The 19,280-nt window shown below is 34.5% G+C and overlaps 4 protein-coding genes and 1 pseudogene across 5 annotated transcripts; all 5 read left to right on the top strand.

The window, feature by feature from the left end:
• Positions 1–10: 10 nt before the first annotated feature.
• On the top strand, positions 11–1,402 carry LOC114725025 (phospholipase D alpha 1-like; annotated as a pseudogene).
• A 1,225-nt stretch (positions 1,403–2,627) lies between these two features.
• On the top strand, positions 2,628–3,130 carry LOC114725022 (uncharacterized). The gene is made up of 2 exons (XM_028911479.1): positions 2,628–2,796; positions 2,904–3,130. The coding sequence occupies exons 1-2, from the start codon at positions 2,628–2,630 to the stop codon at positions 3,128–3,130; spliced, it is 396 nt and encodes a 131-aa protein (XP_028767312.1).
• Positions 3,131–9,022: 5,892 nt separating this feature from the next.
• LOC114725020 (uncharacterized) lies at positions 9,023–11,927 on the top strand. 2 transcript variants are annotated; one of them, XM_028911476.1, is made up of 5 exons: positions 9,023–9,104; positions 9,699–9,960; positions 10,798–10,894; positions 11,292–11,358; positions 11,447–11,927. In XM_028911476.1, the coding sequence occupies exons 1-5, from the start codon at positions 9,096–9,098 to the stop codon at positions 11,498–11,500; spliced, it is 489 nt and encodes a 162-aa protein (XP_028767309.1). In that variant the 5' UTR covers positions 9,023–9,095; the 3' UTR covers positions 11,501–11,927. The 2 variants fall into 2 exon arrangements, with proteins under 2 accessions (XP_028767309.1, XP_028767310.1); XM_028911477.1 differs by having other exon boundaries at positions 9,704–9,960.
• A 2,472-nt stretch (positions 11,928–14,399) lies between these two features.
• On the top strand, positions 14,400–14,842 carry LOC114725024 (EPIDERMAL PATTERNING FACTOR-like protein 8). Its single transcript, XM_028911480.1, has 2 exons — positions 14,400–14,499; positions 14,619–14,842. Exons 1-2 carry the CDS (start codon positions 14,400–14,402, stop codon positions 14,840–14,842), a joined length of 324 nt encoding a protein of 107 aa, XP_028767313.1.
• A 1,545-nt stretch (positions 14,843–16,387) lies between these two features.
• LOC114725021 (uncharacterized) lies at positions 16,388–18,875 on the top strand. Its single transcript, XM_028911478.1, has 2 exons — positions 16,388–16,695; positions 18,425–18,875. Exons 1-2 carry the CDS (start codon positions 16,425–16,427, stop codon positions 18,565–18,567), a joined length of 414 nt encoding a protein of 137 aa, XP_028767311.1. The 5' UTR covers positions 16,388–16,424; the 3' UTR covers positions 18,568–18,875.
• The last annotated feature ends 405 nt before the right edge of the window (positions 18,876–19,280 follow it).

Below are 19,280 nucleotides of genomic sequence, written 5' to 3' on the forward strand. Positions count from 1 at the left end.
TGCGTTTCATTCACTTTTCAGAACGTTGGACACTGCTCATCACGATGATTTTCATCAACCTAACTTCGCCGGCGCCGACATCAACAAAGGTGGACCCCGGGAGCCGTGGCACGATATACATTCGCGTCTGGAAGGACCCGTTGCTTGGGATGTTTTGTTTAATTTTGAACAGAGATGGAAGAAGCAAGGAGGGAAGGATGTGCTTGTCTCCCATGGAGAGCTCGAGGAGATAGTTATTCCGCCATCTCCGGTGATGTTCCCGGAGGATCACGAGACGTGGAATGTTCAGTTGTTCCGATCCATCGACGGCGGCGCTGCCTTTGGCTTCCCAGATAGCCCAGAAGAAGCAGCCGACGCCGGGCTCGTGAGTGGGAAAAACAACATCGTAGACAGAAGCATTCAAGATGCATATATCCATGCAATAAGACGAGCGAGGAAAGTTCATATACATAGAGAATCAATATTTTCTGGGAAGCTCATATGCGTGGATGCTGAAGATGGCGACATAAAGCCGGAAGAAATTAACGCACTTCACGTCATACCCAAAGAACTATCACTGAAAATCGTAGCAAGATCGAAGCAGGAGAGAGATTCACGGTGTACGTGGTGATTCCGATGTGGCCGGAGGGCATACCAGACAGCGGCTCCGTGCAGGCAATATTAGATTGGCAGAGAAGAACGATGGACACAATGTATAAAGACATTGTCGAAGCTTTGGAGGCAAAGGGAATAAGGGAAGATCCTCGCAAGTACTTAACATTCTTCTGTCTGGGAAACAGAGAAGTGAAACGAGACGGCGAGTATGAACCACCGGAACCAACCTGATGCCCCTTATGAAAAAGCCCAGAAAGCTCGTCGCTTCATGATTTATGTTCACACCAAGATGATGATAGGTTCGTACGAAGATTCATTATTCTTACAGATTAACTAACTTGAGTCATAAGTAACATATAAATATTGTGCAGTGGATGATGAGTACATAATCGTGGGATCTGCGAACATAAACCAGAGGTCAATGGATGGATCAAGGGACACAGAGATAGCGATGGGGGCATATCAGCCGTATCATTTGGCGACGAGCAGGGGGCCGGCGAGGGGACAGATCCATGGATTCCGAATGGCGTTGTGGTATGAGCATCTTGGGGTGATGGATGAATGTTTCAAACACCCAGAAAGTGAAGAATGCGTGGCGAAGGTGAACCAGATGGCTGATAAGTACTGGGAATTGTACTCAGATGAATCATTTAGAAGAAGATCTTCCAGGGCATTTGCTGCGATATCCTGTGAAGATTTCTAGGGAAGGGCGAGTTCAAGAACTGCAAGGTTTGAGTTCTTCCCTGATACACAGGCTCGTATTCTTGGTGCCAAATCTGACTACATGCCACCAATCCTCACTACTTAATTAATTTGATGATTACTTTCAGCATTCTTATCTTTTCTTCTTTTGGTCTTCTTTTATTTCATGATCATATATTATTGTGGTTTTTGTTTTTTTGGGGGTGTTTTCTGAGTTATGTCCAATAATCAAATCATGTAATGGCGCAGGTATTAATGATTTTAGCATGTGATGTTGCAATGAAATTTAATGTGTTTTTGACTATTCGCATAGAGATGTGTAATGGGGAAAACTAATTGTGCAATTTTAGTAGTGTCAAAGACTTAAAATGTTAATGTTATAGTACTTCCTCTGTTGTTATTTATAAGACCAAATTGTTAATTTTACACAAATTGAAAAAAATAATTGATATCTTTAAAAATTGATTGTCTTTCCATAGTGCTCTCAATAAAACAGTTTTCTCTTTTCACAAAAGATTTAAACAGCAACAATGCTGAAACCTTCTAGAAAATGTCTTGTCAAAGAGCGCCAATGGGATATTTTTCTTTTGATAAATGAATATTCTCCTCGCCTAAAAACCAAATATAATTTGAAACCAAATTATATAAAAGGGGAGAAATTAAATTACATGATAATACCGAAACATAATACTAGTAAGCATAAGTCGGAGAAAGTAATGAAAATAAATTTTCTTGATAGATATTATTTTAATCCTAAATATAATATACATTTTATTATGTAAATTACACTATAAAATACATTTTATATTTAGAACTGGATAAGCATTATATTATTTATCGTATTAGAAGATATTTGACAATTAACTAATCATTCAACATAACATGATTCTTACCTATGATTAAATGACTGAATAAATGAAAATATCATTTGAGTATGAAAAGTAAATGGCTGACGAGACGCCAATAGAATTAGAAACAACAACATCAAGAATTTTCATGCATCTTTTTGCCAAATTCTTGCCAGTTTCCAAATAAGCAAAAGCAAAACCAATTTCAAAAGCACATAGAGAAATCTCCAGATCATTGCGTCCACGCTTACATCAACCACAACCAATGAACTAGTGGCATTTTTTTTCCCAATTCCTGTAATCATCATGTGAAATTCCCATTCATTTCTTTCTCAGTTTTAATACTTTTCTTCCACCCCATATACTTTTCAAGCCTACCCACTTTTCTATTTATGCAAGTCTTCCTTTTCTTTGTTGAGATAATAGATCTGCTTCTCGATCTTACCGTCCCTGTTCTTGAACGTACAGCTCTGTTCTTGCAATATGACTTCCATGTCGCAGGGTCTTGTTTTAACCACTGCCATGGTTCTATCATGCACTGTGCTTTATCTTTCTTTCTCAAGTAAAATCATTTCCCCATCGTCCTTTATTTCTGGGAATTCCGATTCTCAGGACTCTACCAAACAAAATCTACGCTCTTGCTTGTGTTCAGGTAAATGGGTTTCCTCTGCCTTTTTCCTTCTTTTGCTGATCGTAACAATCTTCATTTGGAAGAATCTTTGGTGATTGCTGTGGTAATCATTTGTGTACATGTTACAGAGGAAAAGAAAGTAGAGAGAAAGAAGGAGAAGAAGAAGAAGAAAGTACAATTTGCAGATAATGTGAAGGAAGCAAGTGAAGGGCCAGAGAACGAACAGAGGGAGCAAAACAGAGCATCAAGAAGTTGCAGAGATGAAATTGAAGAGATCATGGGAATGCCAGCGAACCGAATCGCTCTGTATAATGGGATTTTGAGAGACCGAGTACGTAAGATCGAATGCTCTTAATAACGGACGTAGGAATAAGCAATCTGAAACTTTGACGCTCTGTCTCCTCTGTTTTTTTTCCTTCTTCGTTCGTTTCACCCGAAAAGAGAGAAGCCTGACGACTGAAGAGCCCTGCAGGGGAAAAATCTGTTCGTGGGATTGTAAATAACTAAAGGACATTTTGGATTGTGTTTCTATTTGATTGTTGTCTTATTAAATGAACTCGTCTGCATTTTATTATATATTTATATTTTTATAATCTCAATAATTTTTTATTGAATTATGGCATCATTAGGCAGGTGCTGAGTGGTTCATGCCCCCTTGAATTTTTGTAAAAGTTTAACCCAATTTTTAAATAATATTAAATATGTTCGCATATTTTTTGAAAGTAAAAAAAAAAAAAATTCCTCCTGAAGGCAAGAAACATAAGTTGATTCTCAAATAATAATAATTTGATTATTTAAATTAAAAAATTAAATAAAAGATATCGATATGGCTAAATTAGAGTGGAAACTGGTTTAGATATAATTCTCCAAGAAAATATATTCAGAAAAATGTAAATTTTGAAGCACGCTCTGCGCTCTGTTCTGTAATGAGCAGGGCTCGGTCTCTGGTACTAATGTTTTTAAACATAACTTAATTATTAAATCATTAGAAATAAAAAGAAAATCTTATTATTGTTAATCATTAACTCATACTTGCTTATAGAATCAACTTAGGTGGGAAGGTTTTTCCATACTCCTGAGAGAACTTACTTTTGAGTGCTCATAATGGAAATTCCTAGTGATAAAAAAACATAAATAATAATTCAGTATTTATTAGTTTGATGATGATTGAATCAAATCAATTTTCTCCATCATAAAGCGTATTTACATGCACCTTTTTTCTGGGAAATAATTACTTTTTTTTCTGTATGAACTAACATAGATTTATGGATTATAAATTCTACATTTTTTTTTTGATGAATTATAAATTCTACATTTATGTAATTGAGATTTTATAAAAAAAGAGGGAGGGTGGCAGATTAAATGTGAAAGATTTGTAGTGGGGTCATCCTTCTGATAACTTCGAATAAAGATTGAAGATTTGCTGTCCCACCCTCCTCTTTTTCTAGATTCACTTGCTTGGACAGGTACCATTATTGAGTTATACTTGTGATGTCCTTTTTATAAAATATTATTCAATTTATGAAAATTGGGTTGGAAAATAAATATATGTAAACACAACTTTTTTTTTAAAACACGCTTATTTATGGAAAAAAAAGTGAATGAGTATAATAATAGGTATTATAAGACTCAATTTGACTTTTTATTTGGTCTAATTATAAGACCCAATCCATTTTCTCTCTTATATTTATGCAGTAAGATAATCCTTCTAATAATGATAGTTTAGCCAATATACTTAATTAGCAAGGATATTTTAGAAATGACAACACTTATTTATTATAAATAACCAATTAACTTACTTCCTAATCTCCTCAAATAAGTCAATTGGGTCTTATAATTAGGACCATTTGAGGAGTAATATAATAAGGCTAAGCTTTTTTTTGGTAGAGTAATAAGGCTAAGCTTTAATTAATGGGAGGAATTAAAATGAAAAATAATATTTCCTTTGGTTCTTATAATAAATACCTAATAACAATTTTACATGAAATAACAATTTAATTAGTTCAAAGGATTTATCATTAGTTAGATATATTATGTAAACAATTAATTCTTAAAATAAAATATATTATATTATGAAATATGTAGGAGGTCATTATAATAAGAAAATAGGAATGAAGGAAATACTAAAAATTTCAAATAAATTGTTAGTGGACCTTATGAATAGGAACATAATATTCCTAAAAAAATTCTTTTATAATAGTATCTAGGATTAGCCTGGTAACTAAATTTATGAATACTAACACACTAACTATCTTTTTTAAGTTTTTCTTAGCAATAAGATTGTAAGTTGATCTCTATAATAAAACATGACGGGTGTGTAAGTTCCTCTTACACAATACATGACTTTGAAGCCTTTCGTCTCAATTAGACATTGATGGAGGGTAATTTTTGAACACCTTGACTAGCACATTTTAAATCATGAGAACTATCTAGACTTATCTTCCCAATATTTCAACATGTCTGCGACACAAACCTAACCATGTGTATTTTATATGTAAATAATATTACCTTTAATCCTCAATATAAGAATTATTTAACTAATTTAAATAGATCAAAAGAATTAATTAAGGTAGTTATTTATAATAGATGTGTGTTGTCTTTCTTAAAATACCTTTGTTAATAATGTGTAATAGCTAAAACTATTATTCAATGAAACATTTAATATATGCAACTATTATAAGGACCATATTAAAAAAATAGATAAATACAAGAGACAGAGTAAATTAAGATATTACTCCTTCAGGTTCAAAATATAAGCTAAACTTTATTCATTTAGGTTTTCAAGAAACTAATTAAAATCAATTTAAAACAATAAATGTGTAAGACATATATTTGTTTTTTCCTAATATACCCTTATTAACAAAGAGAATAAGTAAAAGATGCAATAAATGAGTTAAAGAGGGAAGAGAATATATTAGGGTAAAATTGAAAAAAAAGTGAATGTTATCTTATGAAAAAAAACAACCCCTTTTAGAAAGTTTAGCTTATATTTTGAACCGAATGGAGTATAGTTATAACCAAATTAGATGTCAAATCAACTCTTATATTAAATATTAGTGATACTATTTAGAGACCGTGACTAATACCCCATGTCCCTATCAAAGACATTTCCAAGCCTTAACATTTTTATGATGTATCCATGGTAGCTTGAGATTTAACGCACCTACCAAGTACCAATAAATATTATTAAAAGAATAATATACTCATTATTTGACGAATACCAGATAAAAATATAAACTTGTGTACGAAACTTTAGGAACTTCACCTGGTTAAACTTTAGGACCAGATGGATAATTAAAATGGACTTGAGGGATGAAAAGTTTCATTACTCCAAATTTATATCAATCAAACGTGTTAGCTCATTTTACACAATAGCATAAATTAAAACTTTTTCTATATAAAATAATTTATATCAATATTCTTTTTTTCCAGACATACATATATTTTTATTAAAAACAATCATGTTCGACACACTGTCGGATATTAAATGTGAGTATTTCTTCTAGTAAGGATTTAAATATTGATCCATTACGTTATGAGGGACTAACCTCTTCTATTAGACTTGACACTCAAAATTTTATTTTATTTCTTACTACTTTTCAAAATAAAATTATAACAAACAATTAAAAAAACTTAAGCCCAACCCAAGTCTTCCAAATTGATCAGGTGGGAGGCAGCCCATATATGGCGCAGCCTAAACAGATGGAGGAGGAAAGATGTTGACATTTCTGTATTTTGACTAAAGGCCGTGACAGGGTGGAAGTCCCATCCTTCATGAATGTTTGTTTCTGATTTTTAAATTTTGCTTGTCAAACTCGTTAGTTGAGTCCAGTCAACAGCTTGCATCCAGTTTGAAATGAATAAACTATATGACAAACGTTTATTTAATTTTATATTTATAATTGATTAAATAAGTGAAAATTTCAGAAAAAATACCAAAATCTTAAATCAATGGCTTCAATTTCAATAATTCAAAATCATTTCATTGTACCAAAGCTCTTTCACTTAAGAAAGACCAGCTCAGCATGACTGGTCACTAAAAAGCCTTGACTTTGGCTAATAAAATATAATAAATAGCTAATGAAATGAAGTACGTGTTATAAAACATCTAATTGTAAAATTTGAAAATAAGTGTTGACTTTTACGAATAAAGTATAATAAATAGCAAGTGAAATAATTAATTAGCAAAGGACAACACGTTTTCAAATTTTACATTTGAATGTTTTAGGATATTCGTAATATTTCAATAATTTATTAGCCAATTTTATCTTAGAAATTTCCAGCCATGGATGTCGGAGTTCTTTTGGTGGGGTAAAATTCAGACATTGAATTATAATGGAAACAAAATTATAGGAAGTAAAATTACAATTGAATTTTAATGAAATTAAGAGACGGCAATAAAATTAAAAGGTTAATTTTTAGAATTCACTCATATTTGGGCCACACAAAAATTTATTTCATTTATTTTCTTGGCTTAAAATCTCAAAAACTTCACTTCCTTGCCTTGATTATTTTCTTTTATTGAAAACCAAAATTTGATCCAAATGCAAAATGCAGGAATTAGCAGGAAGAAGACGCAAGCAACAAATTTATGATAAATCATATCTACTTCACTTTTTATCTGTTAAAGTCTGATTAGTTGTGGCCAAAAACACAAAGCCACTTGATTAGGTGTTACTTGTTAGAGACGGAAAGGAATGTTGGTGACTCTCCCTTTTATGTATTGGGACCTTAATTACAATTCACATTGCCTTTAAAATGTGTTCATTAAGCCTCATAAAACGCGTATATCCTTAATTTACTATTTAAAATTTTACCATTAATTAATTTAATTCGAGACATATTTACATCTACCTACTACTTTTTTTATCTTAAGCAGCATATGTGCAGCATTATTTACAAGTAAGCTAATATTTATTTTGATTTGATTTTAAATGTAAAAAGTTAATACAAATATTAATTATAGACATTAATAAAGTTTTAGTAAATTTATTTTGATTTGATTTTAAATGTAAAAAGTTAATCCACTTTTTTTTTACATAATTTTAATTTTTTAATAAATTGTGGATATTAATTATAGACATCAAGAAAGTTTTCATCAATATAGTAGTTTTCAATACAAATTATCAAAAGAAATATTTTTGAAAAAATCAACACACGGTTTTTTAGTACATAGCTAACTTTAGTTATATACTGGTAACTTTTTACATATGAGATAAGAGATGCTTGTTACCCCATGCCTTGGTTGTAAGATAAGTTGTAACAGTGTATTATTAAGCGCTTGTTTCTAAAATTTTTGTACAGTAGAACATAAAAACACCCTATAGATATTAAGGGGGTATTTGGGTAGTAGGAAAAATATTTTTTAAAAACACTTTTTTGTAATTCAAGATAAACTCCTCTACATATTTATTTTATATACCGTAAAAATATTTTTAAAGCTATCGTTTTAATTCCATCCAAATATCTTCTAAATAACAAACGTTAATAAGTGAGTTTTTTAATAAATTTAATATTTTATATTCAACTAAAAAATTAAAATGGAAAAAATAATTGATATATAATCTTGTGACACAGAGATCGAAATTTGTCTGTGAGTTAGAAGGAATTAATGATAAATAGATTAAAAAAAAATTTTGGTGAAGAAGAGATAAAAATTTTGGCACATTAAATATGTAATATATAAATATTATTTTTTATGCTAAGTTAATTAATATTTAAAAACCAAATAGTTGACTAGTTTGATGTTAGAATGGAAATATACATTTTTTACCAACTACTGCATTATTGTTATGATTATAGTAGTAGCTAATAATTAAATAGCAGCTTGGTCAAAAAAATAGTAATTAAATACAAGGCGGTAATTCAGAATCAGAATCCCCCCCACTTGCCTTTTCATGCTTTGTCCATTTTTGCCAGTAAATCCCAGCGGAGGAGAAGAGGAAGAGAAGGCGAAGCAACAATCCAATCCAATCCAATAATTATCCAAAAAGCCACCCTCGTCTACGTCTTTCACATCACGGGGGAAGCTATCGATTTCAGCAGCGAAGAGTCCATATTAACACGACACAATTTCAAAGGCAAACTTCTGATTCTTTTCCCACGGTAACCCAATCGCTTCTTCGTGTCTTTTTGATTCGCTCTATCAATTCTCTTTTCCCTGGTTTTTTCCTCTTAATCATTTTGGTTTTCAATTCTCAGAATTGCTCGCGCTCTGATTTTTTCCCCCTTTCTTGGAGTTGGGAGTTGGCTCCTTGCTATTCTATCTCCGCCATATCCCTCAGTCGATCTTACTTGGCTTTTGGTATCTCAGACACTGAATGAATGGGGTACGTTTTCGATTCCAATCCTGTCTGAATAAGTCAAAATTATCTGTATTTTTGCTTTTTATTTTTATTTAAGTGTGTGCGTGAATCTATAATCCTTTTGCCTTTTCATTTTGTCATAAAATATATGAGAAGAATGCTTTTTTCCTGAATTCTATAGAAAATTGATGTTTTAGTTATGGAAAATAGACAAGCCTAACCCAATTTTGTGATTAAATTATTGGTAATCAGAGGACTTGTAGAGATAAGCATGAGCTCTCATGAGCACATTCCACTCCTTATCCTCCCAGTAGAAAATTAGTATAGAGTACACTGTCACATGCGGTTCCCGTTTCATTTACTTACAGGTGGTTTCTAAGCATAGTCCGCCTTTTGTTGATTGGTTGGTGCTAAATTCGGACTTAATCATAACTTGGTATTAATTTTATCATTGGTAAGATGGATGCGGAACAAAACTTACTCTTATTCATAAGGCATTCCAGTACTTGTGAAACTTTTGGCAGTTATAAGACTTCTGTGTCTGAATTTATGGTGGATGTTTTAGACTATCATAAAGTATATTGTGATGCATAACAGAATTTAATGCCATTGTAACAGAGCAGTGGTTGTCTTGGTTGCCATAAAAAACCAACGGTTATTAGCACAGTTGATATGCCATCGAAAGGGTTGGCAATGCAAGGTAAGGCTTTGAAGAAAGCCAGTACATCAGAGGATTTCTGGACCACAAGCACACATGACATGGACAATAGTGCTGTTCTGTCACAAGGAAGCATCTCATCAACCAGTGCGACAAACCAAGCGCTAGATCCTCATGGTGCTTCTAGCAAAATCAGTAATCCTGCTGAATTTGTAAATCACGGTATGGTTCCTTGCTTTTATTATTGTTCAGCCGGAGCTACTTTGTTAAATTGTTTTGGATACTTTAATGTTGATCTGGATTAAAGAAAATTATGACAAAAAAAAGGACAAAACTGGTATGCATGCTGTAATTATTTTCTTGGACATGAGCGGTGATAGCTAGAAGATGATAACCCTATAATTAAGTTACTGTCCCTTTTCCTTTAGTGACGCGACTGGGGGTTGCTGCTTCCATATTTGGTGTTGCTGTGGCTGGAAAATGCAATGTTGTGGCTAAAGAAAAGTTAAATTAGTGAGACGTGATGATTAAGCTAAGCTTTTGCCAGAAGTTGTACTTTTATCCTGGTGTCTTTATGCTCTCAGTGCCTGCTTTTCTTTTTGGGAAGATGGATTCTTATATGACTCATCGTTATGCTTAATTATTTTTTTGTTTTTGAACGAGCCGTCATGCTTAATTATTAAGTCCACCTCTTTTTCTAGGTCGGAATAGTACTTTTCGTGTACTTTTCTTTTTAGCCACGTATGGTTCATATTTGACCGACTAAAGTGTTGCCTCCTTTTCCCTGTTCAAATGCTTTCGGTGACTGATTCTTCTTCTGATCTAAAATTGTGTTTTTATTACTGACCAGGTTCCATGGCATCTTTAGTCAATTTGCATTTTCCCTTTAACAATCTCTATGACTTTTTATATTCCCATGTTACCTTGTATTTCATTGATTTTGGAAAATAAGGTAGCGGTGCGATGGTTGGTTATTGCTCTTGCCTGTTCTTATAAAAAAAAATATTTGGATGGGAGAAGAGAAAGCAAAACCAAAATTATTTGGTTATTTTCTTGCAGGTCATATTCTCTGGACTCGGACTCGGCAACGTTGGGTAAGAAATAATAGATCTCACAATCATAACCAAACCAAACGGCAACTGGATCCTAAATTAAGGTAAATTACCCAAGGTTTACCATAGAAAGGCCAGTCCACTTCTTTATATTTAGCACGTAGCTGACTGGTAGTTAAGTCTTGATGAGATTGTACCTTAGGAGAAAAGAGAAAGCTACTCTTGTTATTTTAAGGCTATGCTGTGGAAGTATTAGTTTGCAGCTGAATGGATCATGGCTGCTTATGTAAGGAGCATGTTTCCATAACGTAGACTTCCCAAATGGCATATTTAGATCTTTTACATTAGTATTTGCATTGCAAAAATATTACAGTGCCAAAATATTACAGTGCGGTAAATAGGCTGATGAATTTCTCTTTTGGGATCAAACTCTGTGAATTTGTTTATTGTTTCTCGTAAGCCGTATAGTCTGTACTTGGGCTAAGATTCATGTTAATGCAGTTGGAATGCAACGTATGAAAGTTTACTTGGGAGCAACAAGCCATTCTCTCAGCCAATCCCTCTTTCTGTAAGCATCTGATTCTGAACTATGAACCTGCAAATCACTCAAAAATTCGTTTTTGTTTTTGAGAGATTTCTCATTTTCATATGAACAGGAAATGGTAGATTTTCTGGTGGACGTCTGGGAACAGGATGGCCTATATGACTGAGGCATCAAAGAGTAGGGGATTGTTGTTTCCTGTTTGGTTAGAGTAGCTATAGTAAATTTCACTTTCTTGCTTCTGTAGAAAGAGAAGTTTGGGCAACCTCCACAAAATTATATTTATACCTGATTTAATTGATGACAGGAGGCAAGTTTTTCTTTCATATATTTCTTCCATTTTTCTCGAGGCTTGCCGAGTAGCTGACTAGCCGTAATCCTGCACAAAACTGAAACCATGAACAGGACAGCACTGCATTATCGTAGAAATTAATAGGAGGGAAGTTTGTCGAACTTAAAATTATCATGTTCAACTGGAAAGTATCTTATAGATCCCGTGCGCTAACATACGAACTGGTAAGAAGTGATTATATGATAATTAAGCATGCTCTGTACCACTAAATTATGCGCAATGATTTTGTTCTTTACTTGATAAAGATGATCATATCAAGTATATAAAGGTCGGGTGTGACTTTAGACTTCACCCAAATTAATTAAGGAAGCGACATGGGGATCAAAGATTTGGTCACAAGGGCAAATTTGTGAAATAATTATTTTTAGATCGCAAGTAAAAACCATAATCCTTCCGTCCTGGTATTTCAATAATTAAGGTCTCCGATTATTATTAATACTCCTCCGGTCCTTAATAATTTGATTAGATTAAAGAAGTAGAAAGTTATTTAATTATAAGAAATGTGACATGTTTTTCTTAAAATAATAATCATCTTTTTAACCTCATTTTCTTCTTCTCCTGATAGTTGAAGGAGTACCATAGGGTTTTAAAGAAAATTGATAATATGAAAATGGTCTTATTTAGGACTAAAATCAACTCACTATGGGTCCTATATTAAGGACCGGGGAATACATTCCCAAGGTCTGCAATTCTCGTTTCCTTCTTATCTTGTAGCGGGCATGGCCACCGAAAACAGCTCGGGCCCCTCAGGGCCCCATGGGGTTCCATATTTGACCGCAGCCTTTGAACTTAAAAGTCCCAGATATGTCGGCCAACAGTAGTCCCACTTTTTTCCTCCAGGCAATTTAAATTTGAGAAGATTCATTTAGTTCTCGGATTATGAAAACTGAGGAACATAAAGTAGCTGAATTTAGAGGTGGTATGAAGAAAAGAATGGATTCACAGTGAAACTGTGATACATATAAAGCAGGATTTACTCAGAAATAGTGAGCCCGAACTGAATCTGATAATTTAGCATTAAATGACAAGAAAAGAACAGAGGAGTGAGCAGAAGAAGCAGCACTAATGACGCAAACAAAATGATCCCAACAGTATAGGGCGTGGATGGAGGAGGAAGACGTGGAAGAGAAGATAAAGTGTCATTTCATTATCACTATTGCGATCCCATCATCTTCTTCGTCCGTACACAACCTCCCTGGCTTTTGATCATACTAGTACCCCCTCCACCGTCCGATCTCATCAATCCCCTGCTTCTGTGTTCCCCGCTTCCGGAGCTTCCTTTTGTCCTCACATGCTTCCCTATATCCTCAAGCTCATACTTTACTCAAACATGCATACAAAAATTCTATACAAATTCAAAATTCTTTCCCTATGTACGTATACGCAATCACGCACGTCGTGTTATTATATACCAAAAGAGTAGGTTAATTTAATACAACACACACACACACACACACATAATATTCACAGAGAGAGAGAGAGTGAGAGTACACTCAATAGTTTGGGAACTCTTGGGAGATGATCAATGCAACTGTTTATATAGACTATAGAGTTCGGTGGCAGAAGAAGGTCCAAAATTTGCAGAAGAATCAGGGACCAGTACTTGATTAATGTATGTACAAAGTGGTTGTTACATTGTCTAATTGCTATCTAATTCTTGAAATTAGCAAAGAATCAGTTTTATGTACTTGGTTTAAATACTAAGGTTTCGCTAATGAAAGTGCTGGAAAAGTGCTTCTAGCTGGTTTTATATATCTATGTGATGCTGTGAGGAGAGAGAGCAGAGAGGCAGAGAGAGAGAGAGAGAGGCATCTTTTAAGTAAGAGGGCTGCAATGAAAACTTACCTTATAAAGAGTGTGCAAAGTAACATTGGTATTTATTTGGCTATATGGTAATAAAAGTTGACATAGATATATGTTTTTTAACAGTCACATGAGATACAGTAAAGAGCCTGACTTGTAAAAAGCTTCAAGTAAATAAAGCAAGTTCACTGAGATTCCGCCAATAATAGTGGAAAAAAACTACTATTTACCATTTGTCCTTCATGCCCCCCCGCCCCCCAAAAAAGAGAGTCTTTCAAGCCACACTGACTGCAATAAATTAATCGCTATATCTTTCTCACACAGCAAATATAATTCATTTGATTTGATAAAATATTTCAGGAAAAAATTCTGATTCTATTATTTTCTGAGATTTTTCAGTCATAATATATATGGTGAAGAATCCTAGATATTTTGATGGCAATTTCTGATATTTCTTTTGTTCAAGCAACATGATTTGATGGGAAAGGTAGAGGGAAAAGACAAAAGGGCACTTGATCAAAGCCAAGGGATCACACAAACACACACACATATTAATAGTGTGCTGAGCCAATTACTATTGAGCAACAATCCAAAGTCAGATATCACCGTTTTCCCAAAAGAAGACTTATAAAGCTTTGCCCATTTTCACTGTTGTATGAATGCAGATTTCATTGGTGAAGCAGCCATGGAATCAGAGCAGTGTCTCTCCCTCAGGAAACATAACCCTCCACTCACTTTCTCTAACACATTTAATACATTCACTCCCTTCTCTTCTTCTTCTTCACCACCCGCTCCGTCAATCACATTTCAAAACACACTTCACTCCCTTTCACTGCTACACAACAATACTTGTTCTCCCTCAACACACCACCACCCCCATATCAGCTTTAATTCTTCACAGTAACTTGCACTGATGGCTCTATCTCGCCCACATCCACCAGCATTATCCACAGTTGCAATAACATCACTGTGGCTTCATCTGTTCCTCACAGTTCTACATCATCACAGTTCAGGTAAATTAAAAAGGCCACCCGAATACTGTTTACTGGTTTAAATATATGGCTCAGTAATGTGCTTAGTACTGTTTCTGGGTTTTGATGATGATGATGATGATGATGATGATGATGAGCAGTGATGGGTTTGGAGGAAAGCAAGAAGGTGATAGGGTCGAGGCCTCCGGCTTGTGTGAACAAGTGCAACAAGTGTAGGCCTTGCATGGCGACTCTGGTGGTTCCTCGTCATCAAAGAACTAAAAAGAAGGGTTTCAGTCTGCAAGTGGTGCCTCCTGGGGACGATGACCCTTATTACCTCCTCTCTTGGAAATGCACATGCGGCCATAAGCTCTTTCAGCCATGAGCACTACACGTTCATGGAACTTCTCTCTCTTGGATATGTTTCTCTCTTACTTCTGAGTTGCTTTGGTACGGCTAAAGATGTTTAAAACTAGCTAGCTAGAATATCTATTACAGATATTCGCCATAAACATTTTGATTTATAGTTTTTCCATTGCAGTGATATATATCTATCTATAGATATACATATTATATATTCTGTTGTAAGGACTCTAAATATTATCTGCTGCTTAATTCAGTCCTCCTCCTCCTCTTACTACGTTTATCACACACTTTACAAATAACCAAGAACACTCTTTTGGATATGCCATCTTGGTCGTTGGATTATATATGCTTGTGGGTGACTGTGAACAACCAAGTTACATAAAAAGACAGAGCTTTACATGACATCCAATATCATATTCCCCACGTGGAAGTGAATCGGGTAGGGACATATGAATCATTGTGTCTTTAGTTGAAGGTAACAGAGATTATATACAGGTAACAATAAAACATCATCACTTTTGACGTATGTCTCACAACAATTGGAATCTCACGGTGTTCATGTTCAGGTTGAAGTTATAGTACGGTGGTTATAATTGGTTGCAATCATTCCAGGTGGCTGGGTTCGACCACGTTGGCTTCTCTCTCTCTGTTTTTTTTTTTTTTGGCCCTCTCTTCACAGATGCTGCAAGAAGTAAATCTTTTATTTGCGTATAAAATAATGCGGCCTTTTCTTTCACTTGGATACTAATCGAGGGTGATCTTATTATCCCTGAATGATTTAAAATTAAAAAGAAAAATTGGAGTTTTGAGTTTTAAGCTTGGATAAGACAGAGGTGGTTTAAAAGGGGAAGAAATGAACTAACGAAGACAGACAAATTGAGAAGCATACACATCCTGTTGATCATTTTCCTTCTACTTCCAAAATACTTTTTCCCTTCTTAATACAACTAAATAACTAATTTACACATACTAAAAAAAATTTAATTTAGTTATTTCTAATAGATGTGGGTTGGATTTCCTAAAATAATATATTTACTCATTTTCATTGTTAGAACTATGCATTGATGAATACCTCCTTAATATATGTAATTAATAGAGATAATTTGAAAAAAATTATAAATTTGGAAAATAAAGTGAATTGAGGTATTATTAGACTTATATTATGGATCAAAATCAAACTTTCTAACTAGCCCTCTGGTCAAAAAAAAAAAAAAAACTTTCTAACTAGCCCTTCTATCTTGATAGAAAGAAATTTCTTTGGTAACATCTTGATAGAAAGAAATAATTCGCAGGCCTTGACAAAAAAAAAGAAAAAATGAACAAAAGTTTCCCTTACAGAATGCTGTGGATAGGATTGTTTTTAGATGGGATGATCCAACTTTGCAGTGTTGTAGTCCAAATCCAATTGTGAAATAAAACCCATTCTCCAAAGTTAGCCCATCATCATGAAACACCATACATTAAGATTCCCTATTCATCCATTCGATGATTGCCGACGTATGTGGGCACGTTGCATATATTCGTGTGCGCGTGTCACCAACAGAATCAAGAATCGTTTTTTTTTTCCCCAGGTTTTTAATTTGTGCTGCAAATGCCTCTCAATGGTTCCTCTCTCTTCCACGAAGCCAGCCAACCTGGCTCCATTCTTCCCCTCCCGCTCTCCAGTTTCCTGCACTCGTTTCTGCAATTCCTCTCTTTCAACTGTTCCTTCCTTCTCCTCCTTCTCAATCCGCTCTCATCTTCCACTTCGCTCCCTATCTTTTTCTCATTCCGCCGGAGTTAGTTACGCCCTTTGCCGCTCCTCCCGTCCTGGCCGTCCACCGCCCCACCGGATCGATCCTCCTCCCGGAGATGATTCCGGAAGCCTTAAAGGTTTGTACTTTGACTTTTTTTTTTTTGGGATTTCATGCTAGTTTAGGATTTTATTTGCAGAGAACTACATAATCTGATATTTGAATTTGAGCATGGATTGTATTCTGATGAATATGGAGGGACCTTGGGTTTTTCTCGGTATTGGAATATTTTGTAGCTAATGTACTGGACTACTGGGTGAAGTTGCTTTCGGCTACAATTGAATGGAATGAAATGTAGTTAGGGGGAGCCGGGAGGAGGTTAAGCCCGTAAAATGAATTTGAATTCTTGACATGGATGGAATAGTGTGGATTTGAAAGAATTTCAGGGGTTCTTAAAGGGTTCATTCCATAGCCTAAATAATTCTAAGATGAAAACTTTAAAGACTTGGTTTTATTTTTATTTTCTTTCCCTGCGTTATTATTGCCTCGCCATCCTATCAATAACTTCACAATCGTCGCCTCTGTAGAGTTTACAATGTAGTTGAACTATTTATGCAGACAGTCGCACTGTTGTTTAGGGCACTGCCACCTTCACTAGCGATAAGTGAGCTCCTCACCTTCTTTTGTACTAATCTCATTCATAGTTAACTAACAATGAGCTTCTGTCTTTATTTGAAGGTTAACTATTTTGTTTTCTTTCATGGTATATACGATTTTTTTTTCTTTTTCTGCATATCCATCCTTAGACAAAGTAAATTAGTGTTAAGGAATTGCAATATGTTTTGGCCTCGTGGTTTTGGGTCACTAATGCCTGTTGAGAAGCTTGTCTTTTTGGGCTGATGGACTGAGAGGACTAATATACTGAGACTAAGGAAGCATGAAATGCCTAAATCTGCGGTATGAGATGCTCTGCAAGTTATTTAAGTGGATTGATTTTCCCATTTTAATAGCTACACCCACTTGGGTGCTCATCAATTGATGTTCAAGCTGACAACATGCTCTAATGATGCCAATTGATAGAGACTAAGATAGTATGGAATGTCTAAGGTCCACTTTAAGTAATATGAGTTACTTTATGGGATATTTAAGTGAATTAGTTCTCCCACCTTCATAGCTGGTTTTTGGGAGGAGGCTACCATCCCACTTTGGTGCCATCATTTGCATTTTTTTCATGTTTTCACGACATGCTATGAAAATTCATTTTCAAAAGAATGTATGCATCCCAGTATGAAACTAGAGAAGAGAAAGATTTCTGTTGGGAAAATTTAAGAACGATTTATTAGTTGTTTAAAGCTCAAGCACATAGGTGATCAAATTAATTTAGTTAGTATAGATGGCAGTTTTGACAATGAACAACTAAATGCTAAATTCTTTAGGTACCATAATTTGCCAAGAAGCAGTCACTATCATGCAACACGATCTATCGTCTCGTGTTTCATCGAATTATTAGTTATAAATATTATTAGCTTTGCATACTTTTCTGTTTATGTCACGCGCTGGTTCACAACTATTATTATGACTTAGGTTATGCTTCTTCCCTTGTTTTCTTCTCTCAAGTCTCGATACTAATGACATGGCATTGACATGCTCTGCTGTGTAAAGCATGCCTGCATAAATCTGGAGCGTATGGTGTAAAAGCTTAGACTGAATTATGCTGCGTCTTGGAACATTGGCTTTAATGAAAGTACTAACATATTTGCAGCTTATGCCATTTTTTGGTTTTGCTCATGTTGTTTCTGCTTCTGTGGCAAGATACATTTTCATTTTCTTGGTACTGATAGGGGTTTATGAACTGATTTGAGGAACAGGTTTTGCCGAGGCTTTAGTGAGATTGCAAGATAGAGTACGGATATTCTTGGCTGTACTTTTCTGGATGTCCCTGTTCTTTTGGGCTTCTGCGTGGGATGGGAGGAATAGACCAAACAAAGGTTCCAGATTTAAAAAGAAGTAGTGAGCATATAGACTGTACACACGAAAGTATATTAACAACTCATGGGATAGATCCAATGTAGTATATGAATCAACACCAGAAAGAATTCACTTATTTTTAGTGATTTTGCCTTACACAAGATAAATTATGTGAGAATTTTATCTTGTGAAGCGAAATAAATACTTTATTTTTTGAAGTGGAGGCAAACAATCAAATGAGTGGAATGGATGTTCTGATGCCTCATAGACTCTACAGATTCATATGGTTACTGCTGGGGATGTAAATCTATGCTATGCCCTCCTTTCTCTTAATACAGTCTTTTATACGAATGACGCCTCTTTTAGTCCCCTTTCCCCACCTTTCTCTTTGTAGAGATCAAAGATTTTAAATGGATTTGAAACAATTTTATACAAGCTGCAAATGTTTGTGATATAAAATTTAAAAATAATTTAATATTATTTAATAGTAAACACTTTCTTATTGAAGAACCTAAAATGTGGACGTAATTCGAGTGTTTTATTAACTGAACTTTTTTGGGTTAAAATTTTTTTGTCCTCTGAAGCAAATACTCTACTTGATATCTGAAAAAATATCTCTGTTAAGGAAAGCAAAATATTTTTTCCATTATTATTCATTGAAGCCCAGGGTGCTTTTTTCCGTTAAAGGAAGCGAAAGAGCTGTGGAAATCCATAAATCATTATGTGAAATTTTTTTTTTTGTGACATAAGCATTGA

This window comes from Neltuma alba, unplaced genomic scaffold (genome assembly GCF_004799145.2).
Source record: "Neltuma alba isolate B1F8T4 unplaced genomic scaffold, ASM479914v2 tig00012212_pilon, whole genome shotgun sequence".
Classification (NCBI taxonomy): Eukaryota; Viridiplantae; Streptophyta; class Magnoliopsida; order Fabales; family Fabaceae; genus Neltuma; species Neltuma alba.